The sequence below is a fragment of the Myiozetetes cayanensis genome, unplaced genomic scaffold (genome assembly GCF_022539395.1).
Source record: "Myiozetetes cayanensis isolate MyiCay16 unplaced genomic scaffold, myiCay2020 scf4, whole genome shotgun sequence".
In the NCBI taxonomy this organism is placed as follows: domain Eukaryota; kingdom Metazoa; phylum Chordata; class Aves; order Passeriformes; family Tyrannidae; genus Myiozetetes; species Myiozetetes cayanensis.
In genome coordinates, this window is record NW_026087631.1 from 40,134,844 (window position 1) to 40,155,512 (window position 20,669).

General features: G+C 37.3%; 1 protein-coding gene across 6 annotated transcripts in view; it reads right to left on the reverse strand.

Annotated features, from left to right (window-relative positions):
* Positions 1 to 20,669, reverse strand: part of ADAMTSL1 (ADAMTS like 1) — a 180,373-nt gene that overhangs the window by 74,212 nt on the left and 85,492 nt on the right. For all 6 annotated transcript variants that reach the window (XR_007630626.1, XM_050329953.1, XM_050329950.1 and 3 more), the window contains 5 exons: positions 20,466 to 20,516; positions 16,451 to 16,655; positions 15,128 to 15,275; positions 11,715 to 11,799; positions 1,623 to 1,924 (listed from right to left, as the gene is read on the reverse strand). Coding sequence is in view for 5 of the 6 variants with exons in the window: in XM_050329953.1 (XP_050185910.1) it covers positions 1,623 to 1,924; positions 11,715 to 11,799; positions 15,128 to 15,275; positions 16,451 to 16,655; positions 20,466 to 20,516 (791 nt within the window). In the remaining variant the exon portion in view is untranslated. The remainder of the gene's footprint in view (positions 1 to 1,622; positions 1,925 to 11,714; positions 11,800 to 15,127; positions 15,276 to 16,450; positions 16,656 to 20,465; positions 20,517 to 20,669) is intronic.

Consider the following 20,669-nt stretch of genomic DNA (forward strand, 5'->3'; position numbering starts at 1 on the left):
AGTCCTCAACAGGAAATCACAGTATAAAAATATGTAATCTAGGCAGTTTCCTTTTCAAAATATCATCAAATGAGAATTTCTATGTGTATATCTACCAGAACAGAATAATTGTTACATGATATTTGATGACAGCTCTAGGAAACGAAGCCACTAACAGCAGACTAAATGACTAACTCATCCCATGAGTTTGCTGCTTCTAGGAGGTGAAAGGTTACTTCTGTACCTATTCTGTTTTTTCTCGTGGATTCCAAAGGCAATAAAATTAACTTGACCAGTCTTGCACCTATGGCTACAAAAATACCTGACTTAGCATCTATTAATCTGAAAAGTTTGAAGTTGATGTCAGACAGAAAGAAATCTTGGCTGAAAATTTTTGCTGACAATTGAAAGAGATTAAATTTATAAAGAAAAATGTCTCAAATCAGTGTCTGTGAATTAAATTTGAAAAATACACACATAATCTCTATATTCAAGGAAACTACTTCATGTAAAGAAGTTATGTCTAGGAGCTATTCAGGTCTCGATAGTCATGGTTAAAGTATGAAAAATTGCTACTCCTCGCTAATAATTTCAATACATAACATATACTCCTGTAAAATCAGTGTTCATCACCACTTAGTATACATGTTTTTTGTGTAAGAAACAAAGCAAAAGTGTCAACGGTCTGACAGCTCTCTGTGAACTGCTGTAAACACTGACTACCAGTAGCAAGCTAAAAGTAAGCATAGAAAACCTTTGCAATATTTTCTACTAAATGTGTTTTTCAAGATTGTAACTGATTACCAGTGAATCTGTAAAGTTGATGCTATTAGCCTCTAATAAAACTAATAAAAAGTTCTACAGTATATATTCTGCATTTATCTATAGTAATCCTTTATTAAATAGCCCAAAACTTGTAATGTAGAAAGACAGCAGATGAAAAACTTTAGGTTAAATTTAAAAAAATACTGGAGCGAACATTTTTCTCAGAATTAGAGAGATAAAATCACAGGGAAAAAAGGATATCAGAGAAGTGTGTGTTAATATAGTCTGTAACATCTGGAACCTAAGACCTTGATTAACTTTGAGAAACTGCATGAGTCAAGCCTGCTAGTTTCAGAAAATCATACCATTAGTGCCTTTTTGCCATACGTTTTCTTTTGCACTGTGATTTGAACTGATATCACTTAGTAACAGGAGTTAGGGAATAGGAGGACAATTTGCTTCCACGTTTGTACTTGCACAGAAGAACTCAAGAGATAAAAAATAACAATTACATGTGATTGCTACCCTGTATCACGAGACCCCTTTAACATTCAGCTTTTTTGGCTGAGTGCCTTTTGAGAGATCAGCTGACAAAGGAAACAGAAACATGTGACATATTGATCATTCTTGGTGACAGCCTGAGCATAGGACCCAAAAGTCCTGGCCTAAAATATGTTGTGAGTTTGGATTTTTTTACAGTTTTTATCCATGCCTTTTCAAATATGGTTGAACTTGATGACCCTAAAGTCTTTATTCGAACCTTGCTGATTCTATAATTTAAAATAGCCATAGCAAAGCACCATGTCTGTGGGTATTAATTGCAAAGCACACATTTGAAGAGGAAACGCAAATCCAGCACAGAAACATTTTGCACCTACCTCCTCCACAGGACTCTGAACACTCCGTAAAGCCTTCATATTCCCAGTCATAGAGCTCATCAAACTCCTGCAAGCTGCCATACAGGAAATCAGTCTCCTCTGGGGTGTATTCGGTTGCCTCCCCACTGCAGGGACCACTGTAACAGGCTCTCTGAGACACAGGTTTGGGACCTTCACATTCATCAATGGGCAAGTCAGCCACAGATTGTGAGAAAGAGAGGAGCACTTGACATTTCACAAGCCGCACCTGGATCCCTACTCCACAGGTGACACTACAGGTGGACCAAGCCTCAGGAACAAACCTGTGAGAGGAAGAGAGCAAGGCAAGTTATATCCACATACAGCCAGGGAACCAAACGCAGTGTTGTCTTGTCCAGGTGAAATTTTGTTTAATGAGAAAAACAAATGCTTCACTGCATCATTGGGATACTATACAATGCACACAGAAGCTATGACATGCTGTTGACAACTCAGTGGCAGGTCTCCTTATGTCCAAGAAAGACAAAGCCTTTGAGCACCTGCTTTGCTCCTAAAATGCCTCACTGCAAGGCATCCAGCAATCTCTCATGGTGCATCATGATACAATTAGCTACCTTTTGCAAGTATTCAACACAGATTACCTCAGCTGTTATCACAATTTTTTCACTAGAAAGTACTGAACAGGCTGCTGTTGTCAGGCAATTGCAGTATTACATGGAAAATAATTTCAACTATTGTTCCTGTATCACAGTAACTGCCCTGAAGTCTTAATTTGAAGCTAGTAAGAGGTAAAGAATTCATAATTTCTTTAGATGTTGTTTGTTTGTTTGCCTGTTTTATTTCCCTAGGGCACTTAATTTTCCTCACACTCCACTCCTATTGAGGATTTCTTTGGCTCTTGCACTTGTCTCACTGATTAGTAACCCTTACACGCTCCAAAGTTTTGTTTCTGAAAGTCTCTATATACTTTAGTATAATCACCTTGCAGATGTAATTACAATAAAAAAATAGACTGAATTCCATTTTTTGTTGTTTTCTTCAATAATGAAATAATTTCTTAATTTTTCTGTGTTGTCACTGATTTTTCAATGCCAGTGCTGAAAACTGGTCTAGCATTTTATTCAAAGTTACACCAAACATGAGATTCACATTCAACTCTGTATCACATTGTTACTACCTTGTTGCAGTAATGCAACACACTGTGTTTTGCTTAGCTCATGTTGAACTCTTCTGATTCCTAAATCTATCTGGAAAAAGTAGTTTCTGGGCAATCCACAACCTGCATTAGTTATTCTTAGATACCTGATGTTAGTGGTATTAGAGCACCACAGTAATGAATATAGGGTAATTCAGATGGCTTTGACTGTCTTGCCTTCTCCATTGGCCATTCTTCCAAACTTCCTGACACGGGCAAATTCTAAGACAGTGGTTGTAGTTACACTTCAAGGGCTAGAACAGAAGAGCGAATAGGTGAATCTGGCACTGATTCTCACCAAAAGTCACAGGAACAATCCCTGTAGATAATTCTTTCCCTTCAGCAGTAAGTGTTTGGAATCTGCTAGCTACTGCAAATTCAGTAAGTGGTTTTCTTCACCGATATTTTTTAGTGCTAATCTTATGAAGCAAAAGCTTTTTGTGCTTGGGTCTACTGTCTGACAGAAATTATATACATTAGCTAAACTTTTCAAAAAATCACTGGGCTTGGGATGTATTTTTCACTTAAACACTGCTGTCACTGACAGTATTGCTCTCCCTTCGAACTTTATTTCAGTAGACCACACCTGACTTGGACAGGTTTGCTCAGGGCTGCAGGCAACACACATCTGTCTCTTCTATGATCTGGGGCTACTTGTGGCTATAGGAAACTCATTTCTCACCTTGGGATCCCAGGAACAGCTTGATAGAAAGAAAAAGGAAATTTAGTTTTGTGATCAACATCTTTTGAAGTAATTTTACACACTTCTCTTTTTCATCCACTGTGTTTCTTTAATCGACAAAAGGACTTTCCCTTCACTCTGAAGTTTTTAAAAAAAATCCAAAAACTAAAAAGGTACTTTATGCTTTCCCAGCACACATAACCAGGATCCCTGACTGGAACAGCATAACCTTGAGCAGAGTGTGTGCAGCTCTTTGCCCACTTTTTGTGTGTCTTTGTTACAAACATGACATTCACTGCTACAACTATATACAGGAAGCAATAGAAAGGAAAGAAGTAAATTGTAGATATTATTGTAACTTAAAACTATTTACCATGCTGCTACAAAGACTGCAAAATATTTTTCACAAGCCTTTGAGAAACTAACGATGCAAAGTGATTCAATTTTCCTTCTCCTGGGACATTTTCAATCTTGTTTCAAAGATGAAACAAGAAAGGATTTTGAAAGGATTATACTGTTTAACAGTATAGGTGGGCTACTCCTCTTGTTTCCTCTAAGACTGTGTAACTGCTCTAATACTATTTTGATGTGGAAAATCTCCTGTCAGAGATTAAATGGCTCATGTCAGTCACTGTGAGAGATATTTTGACTAGTTAAAATACATAGCTTCTCAACCTGACCAACTAAGAGGCAGAAATCCTATTTAGGATACCAAAAAAAAAAAAAAAAAATAAAAGGCCCTGGTCTTCATCAGTCTTCATCAGAAGCTGTCTTCCTTACACTTTTGAACACTGTGAACTGTTTGTGAACTGTTGTTTAACTTTGCTTTGTTGAAGACGTGCTGTATTCCAAACCAAGAGGGAGGATATTTCGCAACATATTAAAATTACTCATTTAGAGAAACAGAGATACCTCAAATACGCAGAATATTTACACATGATGCATATCACATATACAAACACAGGAACAGAAAGGAGAGGACACAAAAGGAAGTAGGAACATTTTTAAAAGTAGTCTGGATCCTTGTCGAAATGAGGCTTGACACAGAAATGTCACACATTGTATTATTTCACCTTAGTCAGCAACTCATAATGAAAACACTGGAACATCTTCAGGAAATATTTTATTCAGCTATCTAGTCCCAATTTCTACATTTCAAGTGATAACTTTGGAAATGTAATTTAATTGTAATATAACTGTTGGTTGTTAAAGAGAGAATTGTTAAAATCAAGAAAGTTAAAAGCAGAAAAAAAGAGGGGAACCTCAAGAAAACCCTGCCAAAAAAAAAAAAAATCTCCATATAGTACTTGTTGTTAGAAATGGAACATTTCTGTAATGCAAATGAATAATATAAATATCCAATATTTCTGAATTTTCCATCATCCTAAAACCAGGAAATTACAAAAGCTTTCAAATATCTTTGTGCCGTTGTTAATGATAAACGTTGCCAAATGGTGAGCACAAACCACAAAACATATATAAATAAGAAGGGGACAGTTCCATGAATTTAAAGTTATTTGTTCCACATACAGCTCATCATCCACTGCACAGCACTGTGCATTTCTGTATGCTAACCCCTTGGTTAACTACTTGGAAAATGGAAGCAGTGGAACAAATTTAATGAGAAGTAGTTTTTTAGAAAATGGGAAATGATGGAGGTGTTCCATTTGTCATTACATTAAAAATTAAATCCCACTGTTATAATCACCCCTATAATAATATCCCTAGTAAATTAGACAAAAGCAATAACTCGTTCTAGTAATGTGACAGTAGTAGTTAGTTGGCAGGCAGAACCCAATTGTGTTAACAGCTGTACAAACAAAAAAAAGGTGCTTCTTTCCTCAGAGATCATATTGAGTATTTTGTATCTCTTACCATGCATTACAGTGTTGCCACTGCATCAAAGATCATCTTTTATTACTCAGAGCAGACATGGCAACATGCTTCTCCCACAGGGAAAAATACAGAAGCAAGTGTGTTCTGAGGCTCTGATGAATATTTTAAAGAGGAATCTGTTGCTCCTGTTTTAGAGACATCAGTGCGAGGTAGAGAAGTGAAATCTGGGAGGAGGGAAAATCATGAATGTGCTTGGTTATGACTGACTGGCCCAAGTGTCATGAATACCCCTCTCAGATAGCAGTGTGTTTAGTGTTAAAAAATACCTCCTTATATTATATAATAGGAATTTATTTTACAGTATTTATTTAAAAAGTGCTCATTTATTTAAAAATCCATGTGCCATGCAGTGATCACTTATATACAGAATCAGCAAAAGTAATACCAACATATAAGCTGAGAACAGCAATGAAAATGGCAGTACATAGTCTCAAGATAATGATATTTTTTCCTTCAAATTCTGGGCACAGCTAAGGACTGGTGTATATTCCCCTCAATACAGCAACATATGTTCCTACAAAGTGTGTTATGAAGAAAAAGAAGTGTCTACAGACCAATGTGGTTTGACCTGTGGCGAAAAATAGCTTATTCTCTTCACTGCTACATAATTACATGTTGACATAATTTTTATTGTTTAATGATTTTTTGCTCAGCTTTTTTTTTTTTTTTTTACTTGTTGAGTTTTGGTTGTTGGTTGTTTTTGTTTTTTTAATCCATCTTTGGGTAAATCCATGGCTTAGGTAAAGTCTGAGGTTTTGAGAGATGCACAAACCAGTAAAACCAGTCAGACTGAGTGTTCCAGGGCACAGACACTCATCTATTAAGGTACCTAAAATCAGATAATAATGGTGAAATAAAATGTTCAGTGTCTTCTTCAAAGGCTTCAGAAATTTCTGTGATAGAACCAGGAACTGAGCTCAGACTTCCAGACTCCTTATCTTGAGCTGAAGTGCAAACCTGTCCTTTTCCTCCAGGAGAGGCCACCTTTCCACAAATTTTAAGGTGTGTGTAACAGCACAGGGTGCTCTCACACAGGAATGGATAGCTGCTGGTGCCATTGTTTGGAGCAGTGAAATGGAGGTCATGACCATTTATCAACAAAATCTCAGGGTTCCACCTGTAAGAGTAATGGCACTGGAGCCAATTGCATAGGTCCAATTCCAACCAGGTGATTACCTTCTGTCCCTCTACAGTTTCTCTTAAGTTTAGTTTGAGTATGATCTTTTCCTCCAGCTTTGTGTCTAATTATTCTGTGCTGTTGGTGCCCTTCACTCACTCTGCCTTTCCGGTCAGGGAAGGTAACTGCTTCTGTCTTGTGTATTTATTATACATAAATCCTAAGCAGTTGTGACTGTATCTATGGGTCCTTGAATTAATATAGCAAAAGCATTACCTAATGTGAAGCTGCTGCATTGCTGGTCTTCCCTTTGACCGACCATACAGATAGTTTAATGTTTTGCCATTAGATCTTAATATGAAGAAGTTTCCCTAAACTTTCTTCTTCCTCTTTGCTGCATGACTCTGAAGTGGACAAGCCTAGCAGTTGTTAAAGCTTTATGCTCTCACTACCTTTTTTTTGGTAATCCAACAATCATATCACGATTTATTTTTAAAGTAAGGCCTTAGTAAAAAGTTTTGAATTTATTACCTGTGAATCAGGTACAAGGATCATGATGGAAACTGTTCAACAAGGAAAATCAAAATAAAATAGCTTATGTGTCTTTGGAAACATAAATACTTACTGGAAAGTAAAAAAGAGATATTGGATGTCCCTGCCACACTGCCCTCTCTGTCCATATCTAGTTCCCTGAGGGCTTTTTCACCCCCACAGATGCATGCCAGGAATTTCTCTTTTTTTTCACTGAACTGGCCCCATCGCTATGATGGTGACATCTGGCATCCAGATATTACTGTTTGCCCTCTACCCCGTCTCCCCCCACCTCCTTTTTCTTTTATGGCCAGCACAAGGGTTATTTATGGCAGTATGTTAAAAGCTGGATATGGTGTTAATATATAAAAGCATTTTTCAAATGCTAGAGACAGAAATCTGTAAAGAAACCCTCCACCACTGATCCAAGGCCTGCTGAATGGTCACTTCAGAGACAGCAACAGGAGGAAACATGTACAACAACACAGGACAACAAGGCCTTCTCATCTTAAACCTTTGTCATGACATGGATTACAACACTTTCTTACCAACATAGAGTATTCTGTAGTAGTTCTATCAGCAATTAATATTTAATTGATCCCATCTAGGGGTTCAGGAGGTCAGACAACACAAACATAACTACTCCCTCTAGTCTTCAAGTGGCTGAACTGGTTGTGATTCTCTGAGCAGCAGAACCAACGAAGAACTATTTAACATAGATTTATATTTGAAGGCTGAGTGCCCAAATGGATTCTCTGCTATCTGTTAAGGACCAAAACTCCTTTAAAAACCTTTCCTTCAAGTAGGGAATTGTAGGGTATCAGTTTTCTACTAGTCATTTAGTTCAGTGACACATATGGAAAATAGTACCATCGAATTTCCTGGAGAGTATCAAGCAAGTTTGACAAAGGAGTAAAATTCTCTGTGATAACTTTATACCTCCATCAAAATCAGTTAACAGGAATAAATTCAGACATTACTGAGAGAAGAGGAAGGCAACTGACAGATAGACATATACAGACAAAATTCAAGTGTAAGACTTGCTTGCTTTAGAAATTCCTAAAGATATAAATAATGGAAGGCACTATACACAGATGGAATAAAATTGAGGCATCTGGTGCTCCAGCAGCACACATCAGAGAATTATCACAAATTACAGGTGAAAGGATAGTATAAAAGAAATACTGTAGCTTTATAACTAACAGTATATTTCATAATAAAAATCATATTGAATAGAAAGTCACAAAAGTCAGAAGACATTAATACAGAGATTCACAAATATGAGAATGTAATACATAGAAGAAATATGTTGAAAATTTTCAGGTTGAGTTCTTAAACTTCTCATTAAATATAAACTTTAAGCAGGACAACAGAGTTGCTTATAGATGAGGTTTATTCTCTGCCTGATGAATGATAAGGAAGAAAGGGTCACAGTAGTAGGGGAAGAATGGTCTATTGGCAACAAATAATGACCCTGTCTGTAGAGGAGAATGCGGGCAGTCAGTGACCTGGTGGCATAAGAAAGCTTGGGAACAGCCTCAGATAAAGTGTGGGAAAAGAATGAATCCTGGCTGATGTCTGCTCAAGTGGGGTCATGAAATTGGTTATTGTTGCACCAATGCAGAGTGAATACGAAAATTATATAAGCATAGCTTCTCTGAAGAAACTTCCATTACTGCAACTTCAAGTAAACACTTGTGAACGCAATTCTGCCTCTTCAGCACCTGGCTCACCATGCCACCAGAGGCCATCTGCTGTTCCCTCTCACCCACAGCTTTCCCCATCCCCTCTATGCAGTCCATCGTTCCCTCTCTGCTGAGTGAAAGAGTGTGGGCTCATCCTGGCTGCCCAGGTCGACTCCTACCTCCAACACTGCTGAGCCAGCTCTGCTAGACCAGATCAGAGGAAAGAAATGGCTTTCTTAGAGGAGGGGAAACCAACAATGAAAATTGTTTTGTACAACTCCAGGATGTTTTCGAAATATTTACAGCAAAGTAACACACTGCAACACACTTAAGTGTAAGACAGTAAGAACCTGAGAGTCACATTTTTGTTACTCAAATCTACAGTCAGCAAAATAGCTGGCCAAATCACACAAAGTCTTACACCAGCTAGTGCTCGATCCAACATGTTTCAACACTCAAATTACCATTTACCTACATCATGGACTGGTAATTTATCAGCCACATATGTGAGTGGTAGTCTGACATTTGTCAGAGTGGTGGGCCATGGAGTATTATAGTGTGTCTCTGTGTAGCTGCAGAAGCACAGACTGAAAGGTACATTATCATGGAATACACCTTGTTCTTCACCTAGTTGGTGTGTTTAAAATCCCTACACAGCTAAATGAGGAGAAGTGATGCCATAAAGCTGTCACCAAAGTTGATATTTGCTTGTATCTCGGTGTATTCTGAATGTTTTGTCTTGTTCTTTATAGTTACATACAGTTTTTCAATCTAAAGACCAGGATCTAAAATAAATAACTGTTTAAAGTTAGATATTAATGACAAACACTATTAATAGTGAGGCATCGAAACTAATTTTAGGTGGAAATTCACTGGAGAAGATCGCCAAAACAGATTAGATATTCTGGCTGTTACAGTATACAAGTGGGGATTGCATGGATGGTTCTTTCAGCTTAAATTATCAAAGTTTTTATTTGGTTTTCTGTCTCATGCCTTATCACTAAAAACCATTCCAAACTAAACACAAGGCATCTCTGAGCTTTGGGAAAGTTTGCATAAAGACCCTAACTTTGTGCCATTTTTCCTGTTAGTCAACACATATAAAAATCTGTACTTGAATTTCATTTATGTCAAGTAGATTTCTCATCATCCTAAAATAAAGATTAGAAATGCTCCTAGACTTGTGAGAAAACAAATGTACAAAATGTCACCCTGTGGCAGATTGAACCTAGTCTGGACTGTGCCTCACTGCATAGATATGTTGATGTTCCACTGGTACCACTGAAGTCTTGCATTAGATGGGGTAAAAAAAAAAATGTCTTTGTGGGACAGGGCCTATATTGCAGCAGAGCAGTGACCTATTAAATGAGGAGCAGTCATAGGTGCACTTGAAAACATTTTTAAGTTCTTAAATCCCTTTATCTTTAGATCTCTCAAGGTCTGTTTAAATATCACAAGTAATATACCCATAAGCTTTTCCAGAATATTTTATTAAAATATACATAATGATAAACAAAAGCCTCTTCATTTTTCCCTGCAGATTATGCCTATTTTCTACAAATACCTTCTTGTTAATATTTAAAGCTACATATACTCAAATATATATATATAGTTATAACTATACTCATTTTCTACAGTGTGATCGACCTTGTTCACAAAATCTATAAAAAAAATTTCTTAGTGTAACAAATTATTTCATATATGACCACACAACAGTGTATCAGTATGAATTCTAATTTATGTATGATTTAAAGTTTTATTTACAGTTTGATAAATGTACATTTAGCTAAGCAATTTAGAACAGTTACAAGAAAATCACAAGAAAATAAACTGCACTTTACAAATTAAATATCTCATTATACTATATGTGATAGCTGCTACTAATATATATATATAAAGACATACTAGTGTGTATATTTGTATGTCCATAAGTGTGTATAAATGCATGTGGATACCTATATTTGTCTATATGTATGTACGCATGTACACACACAGCAGCTGGATAATTTTTCTTTTGAGGGTCTTTTTGTGTATGTCTCTAGCTCTCCTTCAGTGTTCCAGTTTCAAATTACTTAAATTCAGACGAACCATGCCAAAACTGCATAACAGTTACATATATGACTGTTACATAAACATATAACTATTATATTGCATAACAAACAATGTTTTTTATTCTGATACATAGCTGCAACTGCGACAAAAAATGCCATGTGCTCAGACATGAGGAACTGGATATTTATTAAAGCTGTGAACAGAGGTTGTATTTATATCATGCATTTACCACAGTTTCAGAAAAAAAAAATTTCCAAAACATAATCATCACAGTATTTTTAGCCTTATTGCTAAAGGTTTATGTGGTACACATCACAGGTTTTCTGGTTTATTTTCTGCTAAAATTATTTTTTTTTTTCTGTTACTGTGCCTTTCCCTGGGGGAAGAGGCAAGGAGGAATCATCACTAACTGCCTTGTTTTACCTCTTACTTCACAGGGTGATTGAGAAAATACATAAAGGTGCTGAGTTTGAAGATACAGTGCTAATGGACAACACATAACTGCTTAGGAAGATAGACTTATTATAATATTCTTGTAAATGACCTTAAATAAAACACATATGTATTTGCTTAAATCGAATTTGCATTCATCTCTTGAAATCTGTCTCTTCACACCTAAGTGTGATACAGCCTTAATACTATTGATTTTCACAGGGTTGGGTTTGGCCTTTACACTCTAATGAAAACCAAATGCATCAGAAGACTCTGTTAGTTCTGCACAAGCACCAGATTCCCACAGAGAATCATCACAGAATCACAGAATGCTTTGGGTTGGAAGCAAACTTAGAGAACCTCTAGTTTAAACCCCCCTGTCATGGGCAGACACATCTACCCCTAGACCAGGTTTCTCCAAGCCCTATCCAACATGACCTTGAACACCTCCAGGGAGGGAGCATCCACAGTTTCTCTGGATCACATAATGAGAACCTGTTGTAAGCAAATTTTTAAGACTTACGATGGCTCTTCAGATACAGCTGTTCCTTCCTCCAGCTCTTGAGCCTGCTTATACCATGGCAACTTTGCTTCCACAGGAAGTTTCTCTATGAAGCAAACACAAGCACATGAAAATAGGAAGCGTGCAGTAACACTGCTATGTGTGCCATCCTCCCTGCTCTCACTGACCTTGCAATGATGCACTTGTGCCTTCACACAGTGGAGGCTGAGCACAAAGAAGAAAGAGATAAATGAGAGAAGAAGAAAGAAACTCTTTCATTAGCTGGACTATAATGCTTACAAAGCTATATGGCCAGATATTTCAGTGTTACAGTAAGAACGGCTACAGTGTCCTAAAGCCAGAAAGGCAAATTAAGTCACTTTTCAGACTTTATAACTGGACTGTAAATGGAGGCACTTTGGAAAGTATTTGTTGGAGGGAGTTTCACAAGTATAACAGGTCTCCATTATACTGCAAAGGCAAAACGTGTCACATTGGTGTGTCTACCTTTAAATTTTAGAACTCCAGAAGACATGTTGAACTTGGTTTTGGTAGATTACAAAAAGTAAGAAAATCCTGGTTGGATGAGTGATGCCACAGAAAAATCTTAATAAAATGTCCCATCTATGCTTCTCAACTTTATCAGTTCATCAGCTATGTGGACTTAAAAAAATGAGCTTGATACTTTTTCTGTCACTTCTGATGGAAAACAGTGGAGCTGCTGCTTTTCTTCCCCTCCAGGATGTGTGCACAATGTAATGAGCTGGTCTGCTCTGGGGAGTGCATGGCCATGCTGTTTTGCAAGCCAAACTCTGCTTTCACACAGTGTTAAAGTGGAGTAGTTGACCTGAAGGCAGTGGAACTGTTTTAGCTCTACAAGGGATAAAAAGCAAGAGCAAATTTGGCACTGTAATTTGAGAAGGAGTTCTGCATTTCAACAAAACATGGGCTAGGATCAGGGGAAAAGCATAAACAAAAGGCAGTGAGACAGATCACTGAGCAGGACCAAACCTATTTGTCACTCACAAATCACCTGAGCCTTTTGGATTTATATAATGATGGATTTATTGTCGCCAACAGAAGTAGGTTAACGTCATTCAGAATAGTTAGGAATTTTCTGTGACTCTGCTGTGCATAACAATGTATATTTCACGTGTGCACATGGAATTTCCCACCTGCCAGCTGTATCATAGAGGAATGACAATTTACAACTTGACTTCACAGCTATTGGAACTGCAGTCATGCAAATTTTCTTGGAGCAAGTTATTAACTGAGATAAAAAGGGACAATAACAGACACTATGCCTCTACCTCAGAAATAGCATGCTAAGCTCTTACTCCAACATATTTATTAGTGCCATTTAAGGATGACTATTTGTAAGCACAGCTCCTAGTTTAATCCATATTTTACCACATTTGTCATCCAAAATATGTTGGAGATATTTCTATTTATATGTTCTGCAGTTTGTTTTATGGGTTTTGGAAAACCAAATCTTACTTCTGTGATCTTTTTGCTTGGATGCAAGTGCTTTTAAAAAGCAAAAGCTCTTGTGTACCATTGTGTGTTATGTGACTTTTTAAATTATTTTTCTTTTTTTTTAGAGGTGCAGTTAATTACCATCTGCACTGTAAAATTTGTTAGAGGATTAGAAATGTTGATGTTGTACAGTATGCTTTGACAGAAAAATGAACAAAAAACACTTCTAGCACAAACTAAGGAGGAATTTTTACCTTTGGAGATTAAAGTAAAATCTCTTCTTTCATAAAACACTACCAGTAAAAACACTTAAATCCTATATTATACATAAAGTTGCATTAGATGAATACACTTTCTCTATTAAAACTGAAAATCATTACTTAATCCAGTGATATCCTTGTTTTTATTGGTGCACGATAAAGTGCCTTAGTGTTTGAATAAACTGAAATAAGTTATATGAACTATTTATCTTCAATGTCTTTTTAGCCCAATGTCTTGTGTTAAGAGAAGAGAGACTTTCATATTTTTTGCCTTGCTACTTCAGTCAGGGAGTTTGTTTTCTGCTTTGTGTTAATAGAGCTGCAGAAGGCAAAAGCAGGCTAATTATTAAAACAGTCAACAGACAAGAGGCACTTTGCTACTACTACTGCTCTAAATTTTTAACTCTAGATGTGTGAAATAAAAAGGACAAACTTCCAGTATATGAATAAAATAATCTGGATTGGAGGATACCTCTGGATACCATGTGGTCCAATTCTTCTGAAAGCACTATTGAGCCTTCAGTTACATGGGTATTCAAACCACTTGCATTACCACAGGGAGAGCTGTGAGAATGTTGCAGAACAAAGATGAGGAGGAAAGCTAAACCAAGGTAAGCCAGTAAGCTTTGTGTGGAACTTTCCATCCCATGTGAAAAAATGGAAGAAGGAAATAACTGCCTACAATCATAAATTAATGATGTATGTGCTGCAAAGGGCAGCACAGAGTTTGTCCCAGGTAAAGATGCCATGCTCTTGTGAAGACTGGACTTCCAGCAAACAGCAATTTACTTTCTTCCCAGACAAGCCCCATTGTAAGATACTTCTTGACAGATGCAGGTAAGCAAAGCTTTCCTAGCTAGTATTGCACCCTTCTCGGGTTCCCTATGCAGAAGTCAGTTGTGGGTGGTTTGCAACATTTGAGGTTTTTTGTGTCTTACTGCATTTTGCTTAGACTGTAAGATGCAGACTGACGAGAACTTGCATTACCTGTGTTCTGAACACCATAAACCTATAAAGCTCCATAGAGCAGCTAACTGAATGAGCCGAAACCTACTGATCCTCTGCATGATGCTCAGAGTCATGCTAACACAGTCACAGGGCTTTTTTTCCCTTTTTCTTTTTTTTTTACATCTTGGAAGGCAGATTGACTGAGCTCATATTGGTCAGTAAAATACAGGGCAAACATACCCATTGCTTCCCAGAGACCCTATGTCTGGGTTTCACCACTCTGGTGGCTGGCAGACACAGTGGATTCTCATGGTCCAGAAAAACTGGAATCTTGAAACTTGGCAAATGTGCCCATCACTGGCCACCAAGTGCAGAAATTAAAATTTCAAATTTCACTGTTCCGTCTTGGAACAGCATAAGGTCATGGGTCAGTCTTATTTCACAGGGCTTCATAAAAGGTGCTCTCAATATGTTTCAGGATAGCAATTTTAAAAATTATTATTATTTTTAGTAGTAGTAGTAGTATTAATACTGCTTGGTCTGCTGAACCACAAATTAACAACGAAAACCCCAAAGTTTTTAAGAAAGAGAAATAGGTTAGTACTCATTTCAAGTTGCTAGCAGGCGCAGGAACAGACAGGTGCAAAACATAACTCAGTGCAGGTAGAAACAGTAATGCCAGTAACAACACAAAACTGTTGAAAATTGAAGGGCTCTGAAAAATTTATGAGAACCCTTCTGTCTCATTACCTCTGGGTTTGTAGCAAGGAGTGGATACAATGCATTCCTCCTTTATGTGTGGCTTTGTTTTAGGACTACAGCCTCCTGTATGCATTCCTCTGTGATCAAGGCAAAGGACAACGCGGTATCTGAGTCCTTGTCCGCAGGTCACAGTGCACTGGATTAAAAAAAAAAAAAAGGTGTGTGTGATACATCATAGGAGTGAAAGGGGAATATGCAACAGAAGTATGTGTACATCAGAGAGCAAAACATGATGCAGAAATACCAAACCCTGAACGTAAAGTATTCATAATATTTGGTAGTTATGGATAAGGTAAAAATTGTCAGAAATTTTTGCCTTTTTGCTCTGAACATTTACTTGATTTGGACATTTTGCCACTGGATTTCTTTTGCAGAGTCACTCTTGTAATGCTGCCTATGTGGCTTGTGGCCATTTGTCTCCATACTGGATATGTTCAGTAACACCCTGTCAATTTCATCTGGAGCCACTCTGCTTTGCTTGTACAAAGTGCTGGGGCTTATAGGTTAACAGGGGTGACACTCAGGTTTTTCGGAACAAGGTACCAAATGGAATGGAAAACTCTTCTACTTTCTTCTCGCATTTAAGTGTCACTTATTTTTGTTATGGTTCATCAGTTTTTTCCCTCTGTACAGATTGTTTCAGAATTGCTTGCACTTGAGAGGATCAAAACTACCAACCAGTGAGGAGGGCTTTCATCTGGAAATCAGCCAACACTTTGCAATCAGTCAAGGACACTTCATCTGTAGGTGAGCTAGCTTAGCTTCTAAAACACATTTACTTATTGAGAAACTACAATCAAGGTAAGTCTTTATGTACAAAGTCAAAGTACTTTACTACTTTTATAGAAGTACATTTTAAAGACATTCACTTTCATATAGAAGGAAAGACAAATCAGGAAGAGAAAAGTAGAAGTGTCAAACTGCAGACTAACTTACAGCTTTATGTATTTCAGGAAATTTCTCAGCAATTAATGAGTTTCAATTTATGGCTGCAATATTGTAATAAAGATGTACCATTACATGATTACTGGGGGGTTTTTTGTGCCTTTCATTAATATGCCCAATCTCTTATTAGTAGAAAGTCACAAATTAACATTAAAGAGCTGATTTATTTTCCCAATATTCTTCTTAATACACTTTTCCAGAGTGTTTACTTTGAAGTTAGACAAACAGCATAATTTAAAACAAAGGTGCTGGTATAATAAGGCAAGAAAGCAGTGAATGTTCCTACTTCCACAAATTCACTAAACTATAATTTCAGATATGTTCCTAGTGTGGTAAACAGAAAACCAGTAAAGTTAAGTTGATTACCGGAGACCATTCCTGAGCAAGCCACTTTGGGCAGTCAAATATATTGCAAGGCTGGACAACAGGCATCTTTGGAGTATACATGCATTTCCATTCTTCCACAGGGCTGATATGCCCCTGAATGTCTTCTTCCACACATGAGATGCTTCGGCTTTGAATGCCCCCTCCACAGGATGAGGAACAGGCAGTCCAGGGTGTACTTTCCCATCTGGGAAAACAGAGAGGCATCAAGAAAAGTAACCCTTGCTGCTCCCACCCCCAATTGCACTGCAAAAATGCAGAAATTGCTATCTGTAAGTGTATTTTCTTTTCTGATTAACATCAGTAAAAATTAATCATATATCTCTTTTCATAAGTGTCCATAGGAGCAAAGCATGCTCATGGCTAGTGTCTTTAAGTCAAGTATAAGTAATATGGAACAGCCTCTCTCCCACTAACCCAATTAATACTACCACAGAAAATCTAAATACTTTTAACCTAATTTCTTTCTTTTATTAATTGATGGAATTCAATTGTCTTCACAATTTTTCATATTCTGAGGAATCTTTGTCAAAGAGATTCACTGGAAACTCAGTGTGCTGTGAGGCTGATGTCTCCTTTGCAAGAAAATAAAGGGAATGTCCTCTGATGAATAAACCAGATGGACCTTGTTTCCTTGCAGTTAAGGCAGTGAGAGGAACTGAGAAACCATCTTTTCTCTACAGATGCCCTCTGAGAGTATAATGACAAACCCAAAGAACAACATATATGTTCTGAAAGGCTATGCATACTTATGAGAATAATTCATTTTTTTTAGTGATGCATATACCATAAGGTGTATTCCTTTATATATGTACGTGTCTGTCCACATAAAATAGTCTGGTATTGCCTCTTGTATATTCAAGCCATTGTCACAGGTTGGCTGTGAGACCATTTTCATGATCCACTGTGGCTATAATCCCGTGCACGCCCGATGGTACAGAAGTATGTATGTTCTTCCTATCTGGAAACATTTCACAAAATCAGTTTTTCCCCCAAAGGCAAGTGTCCTTTTGATAAGGACATTATAAATACTGTTTGAAGCAATTATTTTGGCCATAAGATTCCACTTTTGACTTAAAAATAGTTTTTGTGGAAAACACCATGCCTACTTCCTCCTTCAGGCAAGAAGTAAAAAACATGAAAGATGAGGATTTTTTTTCTTCCACTTAAAATAACTTGTTAACTAATAATTACAGGATCCCCAAGATTGTTGAGCAATATAAAAAATGTTTATTTTTCTCTCTGATTTTTCATCATATCAACCATATTCTTACCTTTTCCAGTACACCTAGCACTACTTAACTTGGCTACTGGCTGAAAGTACCATAAAACTCATTGTGAAAGAGTTTATACTAATAATCATTTATGAATGCTAAACCCACTAATTAATACTATGACTTATCAATAGGAGTGGTGAAACCATTTTTACACCATGCCACAGCCATCATTCTGTGCTAATCACGAGTTACATATGCCATGCCATTACACAAAGGCATAATTTTAGCAACACTTTTGCTTAAATGTGTTCCTTGTGGCTCTGCTGATTAAGTTTCCCAGCATACAGCTAAGGTTTCTCACTACCACAAACCAAACTGGAACTCATGAACTACAAAAATTGCTGGAGCCAGACTAAGCCATCTTTTCCCACTCATAAAAAGCGATGGCACCAGGAAATTTCCTGAAGTCTCTGGGACAAGTTTGCAGATGCCTTTGGCAATCTTAGCAATTCCAAGTAGCTTAAATCTAGAAGAGAGTTTGTTCCTAAGGTTTTGTAAGAATGTAAGATAGGAACATGAAGTTTTCCTGTGGTACAGCTCTTAAAGCTCCTTTCAACACACACAGCGTGCAACACTGGCTGAGAATTTGCAAAAGGAACTGGTGGTGCATTAAAAGTAAGTTCTGTATCTGTTAAATCATACCTTTCCTTCCTGGTGATAAAATACAAGGCTAGGGGTTTGCAGTAGAGAAATTTTGCAAAGATGCCTTCCCAGATTTGCTCTCTACTTCTGGAATGTTTGTTGCTCTCCTCTGTTCCTGATATTAGGTGCCAGACAGGTAGGACAACCAAATCAGGGCCTCTCTGGTTTGGTTGGTTTTTTCGTTTTGGGTGAGGGGTTTTTGGTTTGTTTGGGGGGTTTGTTTGTTGGCTTGTTTTGTTTTTCATAAACTGTGCAAGTTGAGAGAAAGGCATTTTTATCCCTCTGACTTGGACCTGTCTCATGCCATCCTCATGGTCAGTTCAGCTTCAGCTGCCTCTGAGGTTTGGAGAAGAGACGTGTAGCTGTGTCTCCTCTCTTGGGGTAAGGGAGGAAAATCTGAGCCCTGTTTGTGAGTTCACAAGAGCATGTGAGAGTGGAAGAGTGGGAGAAGAGGGGAAACAGGAGCAAAACAGAGACGGAAAAAGGGGAGCAGAGGACTCAGCAGTTGCAGCCTGAGTAATCTATGAAGGGGGGATTTAAAGGAGAGCAATAAGGCTGGGAGAGTGGATGTAAAGGGATGGTTATGGGATGAGACCATAATCCAGAACACCTTTTGATCATTTTCAGGGAAGGATGATGTTTTGTTTTTTTCTTTTGGTATTACTGAAAGCCAAATACTGCAGGGTACCTTGATCCTTTATTTTTGGATTTTCTTCAGCAGTGAAAAAAGCCTCTGTCTAGCTGCCAGCTCAGAACGCTTTTTACCTGATTACAATCCCTACACTATTAAGTACATTGAATCATCCTCTGATATAAAATTATTCTCTGTCCTTTATCAATGTTCAAGCCCTTTGTACACAATTGAAATACACTTTGTTTTATTTGAAGCTAGAGTGTTAATGTTTCTATATTCCTTACAAGCAGGTTTAACTTTTGAGGCTTGGAGGTATGCATATGGGTGTGGGTTTTTTTAAAATAAAGAACAGAGAAAAGTGTTTCCCAGAAAAAAGAAATTAGATGTGGAGATATATTTCATAAGTGTATCTCACAAATACCTTGTGATACTGACTATGTGTACATAAAAATAAACACTTAGCTAGGAAGAGAAAACCGTAATCCTAATAGCACAGATAACTGATAAATGATGTGAATGTGAACGGCAATCACAACACTCACCTAGCAAGTCTCTCTGTACTACATTTGCACAGTGATGCTGAGAGCTCTCTGTATTAGGCTATGACACAGTTCGAGGGAAGTCTTTCCCTCACCAAGATGAGACTAGCAAGTTTCCTACAGGGTTCTTTCTGTGACTTCATAGTCCATAATAAATTAATGAAGAAGGAAACAGCACAATACTATTGCATGTCCAGGTGGTATTTTGAAACCTAAAGGTTATTATCATTCACCTATCAAACATTTTTATCATTAGGAGTCTTATTCACAGCTTTAAGAATAATTACTTATCTGATTATTTCCATGAGAATCTTAAATCTTACACTAAAGACATTTTAATTGTGATATAATTAATAATAAAAATCAGACCTTGATTCGTACCTGCGACCTCATATTTCTTAGAAAGGCCAATTAATTAATGCCTCCAGGGAAGGCATTAGTATGGGTTTGTAGGATCAGAACACAACACTAATGCTGTCAAACCCCCAAATCTAACAATTTATAAGCATTCAAGAAGCAGCACAATGAGGGGGGAAGAGAGAGAAAGCCCTTGGTTAATTAAAAAGCAACAGGTTATAGTCCTGTTCAGAGAGAAGTAAAGGGAAAAAAAGGAAAAGTGCAAGAGAAAAGGGCAGGTGGGGTCTGAGGAAAGAGAGAAAGAAAGTAGCCACACACTTACTAAGTCTGCATTTCTGCTTCAGCTAGAATATAATTTCAGTTCTGCATCGACAGAATTTATTACAACAGGTTAGCACTTGAACATCTCTAGGTTAATCTGCAGGAATTCAGAGCAAGAGAAAAGCAGAATCTGTTAACTTAGTTTGAAAGCAAAGCAGAATTGTAGAGAAGAGAAAAAACCCAAATGTATTTGTTAAGCCTAGAATCTGGTTGACCATTTTACGTACCGAGGAAGGGGATGGTAGAGGTCATAGGGCATGATCTGCTTGTATCCATCACTGTTAGGAACAATAATGCCAACCCTCTGAGTAGAAGGTACACATAATAAAATAAACACTAAATGATTACATTATACAACTTTTTGTATTACAATATTGTATTACATTTTACAACTTTTTGTATTACGGTATTACAAACCAAACAAACAAGAC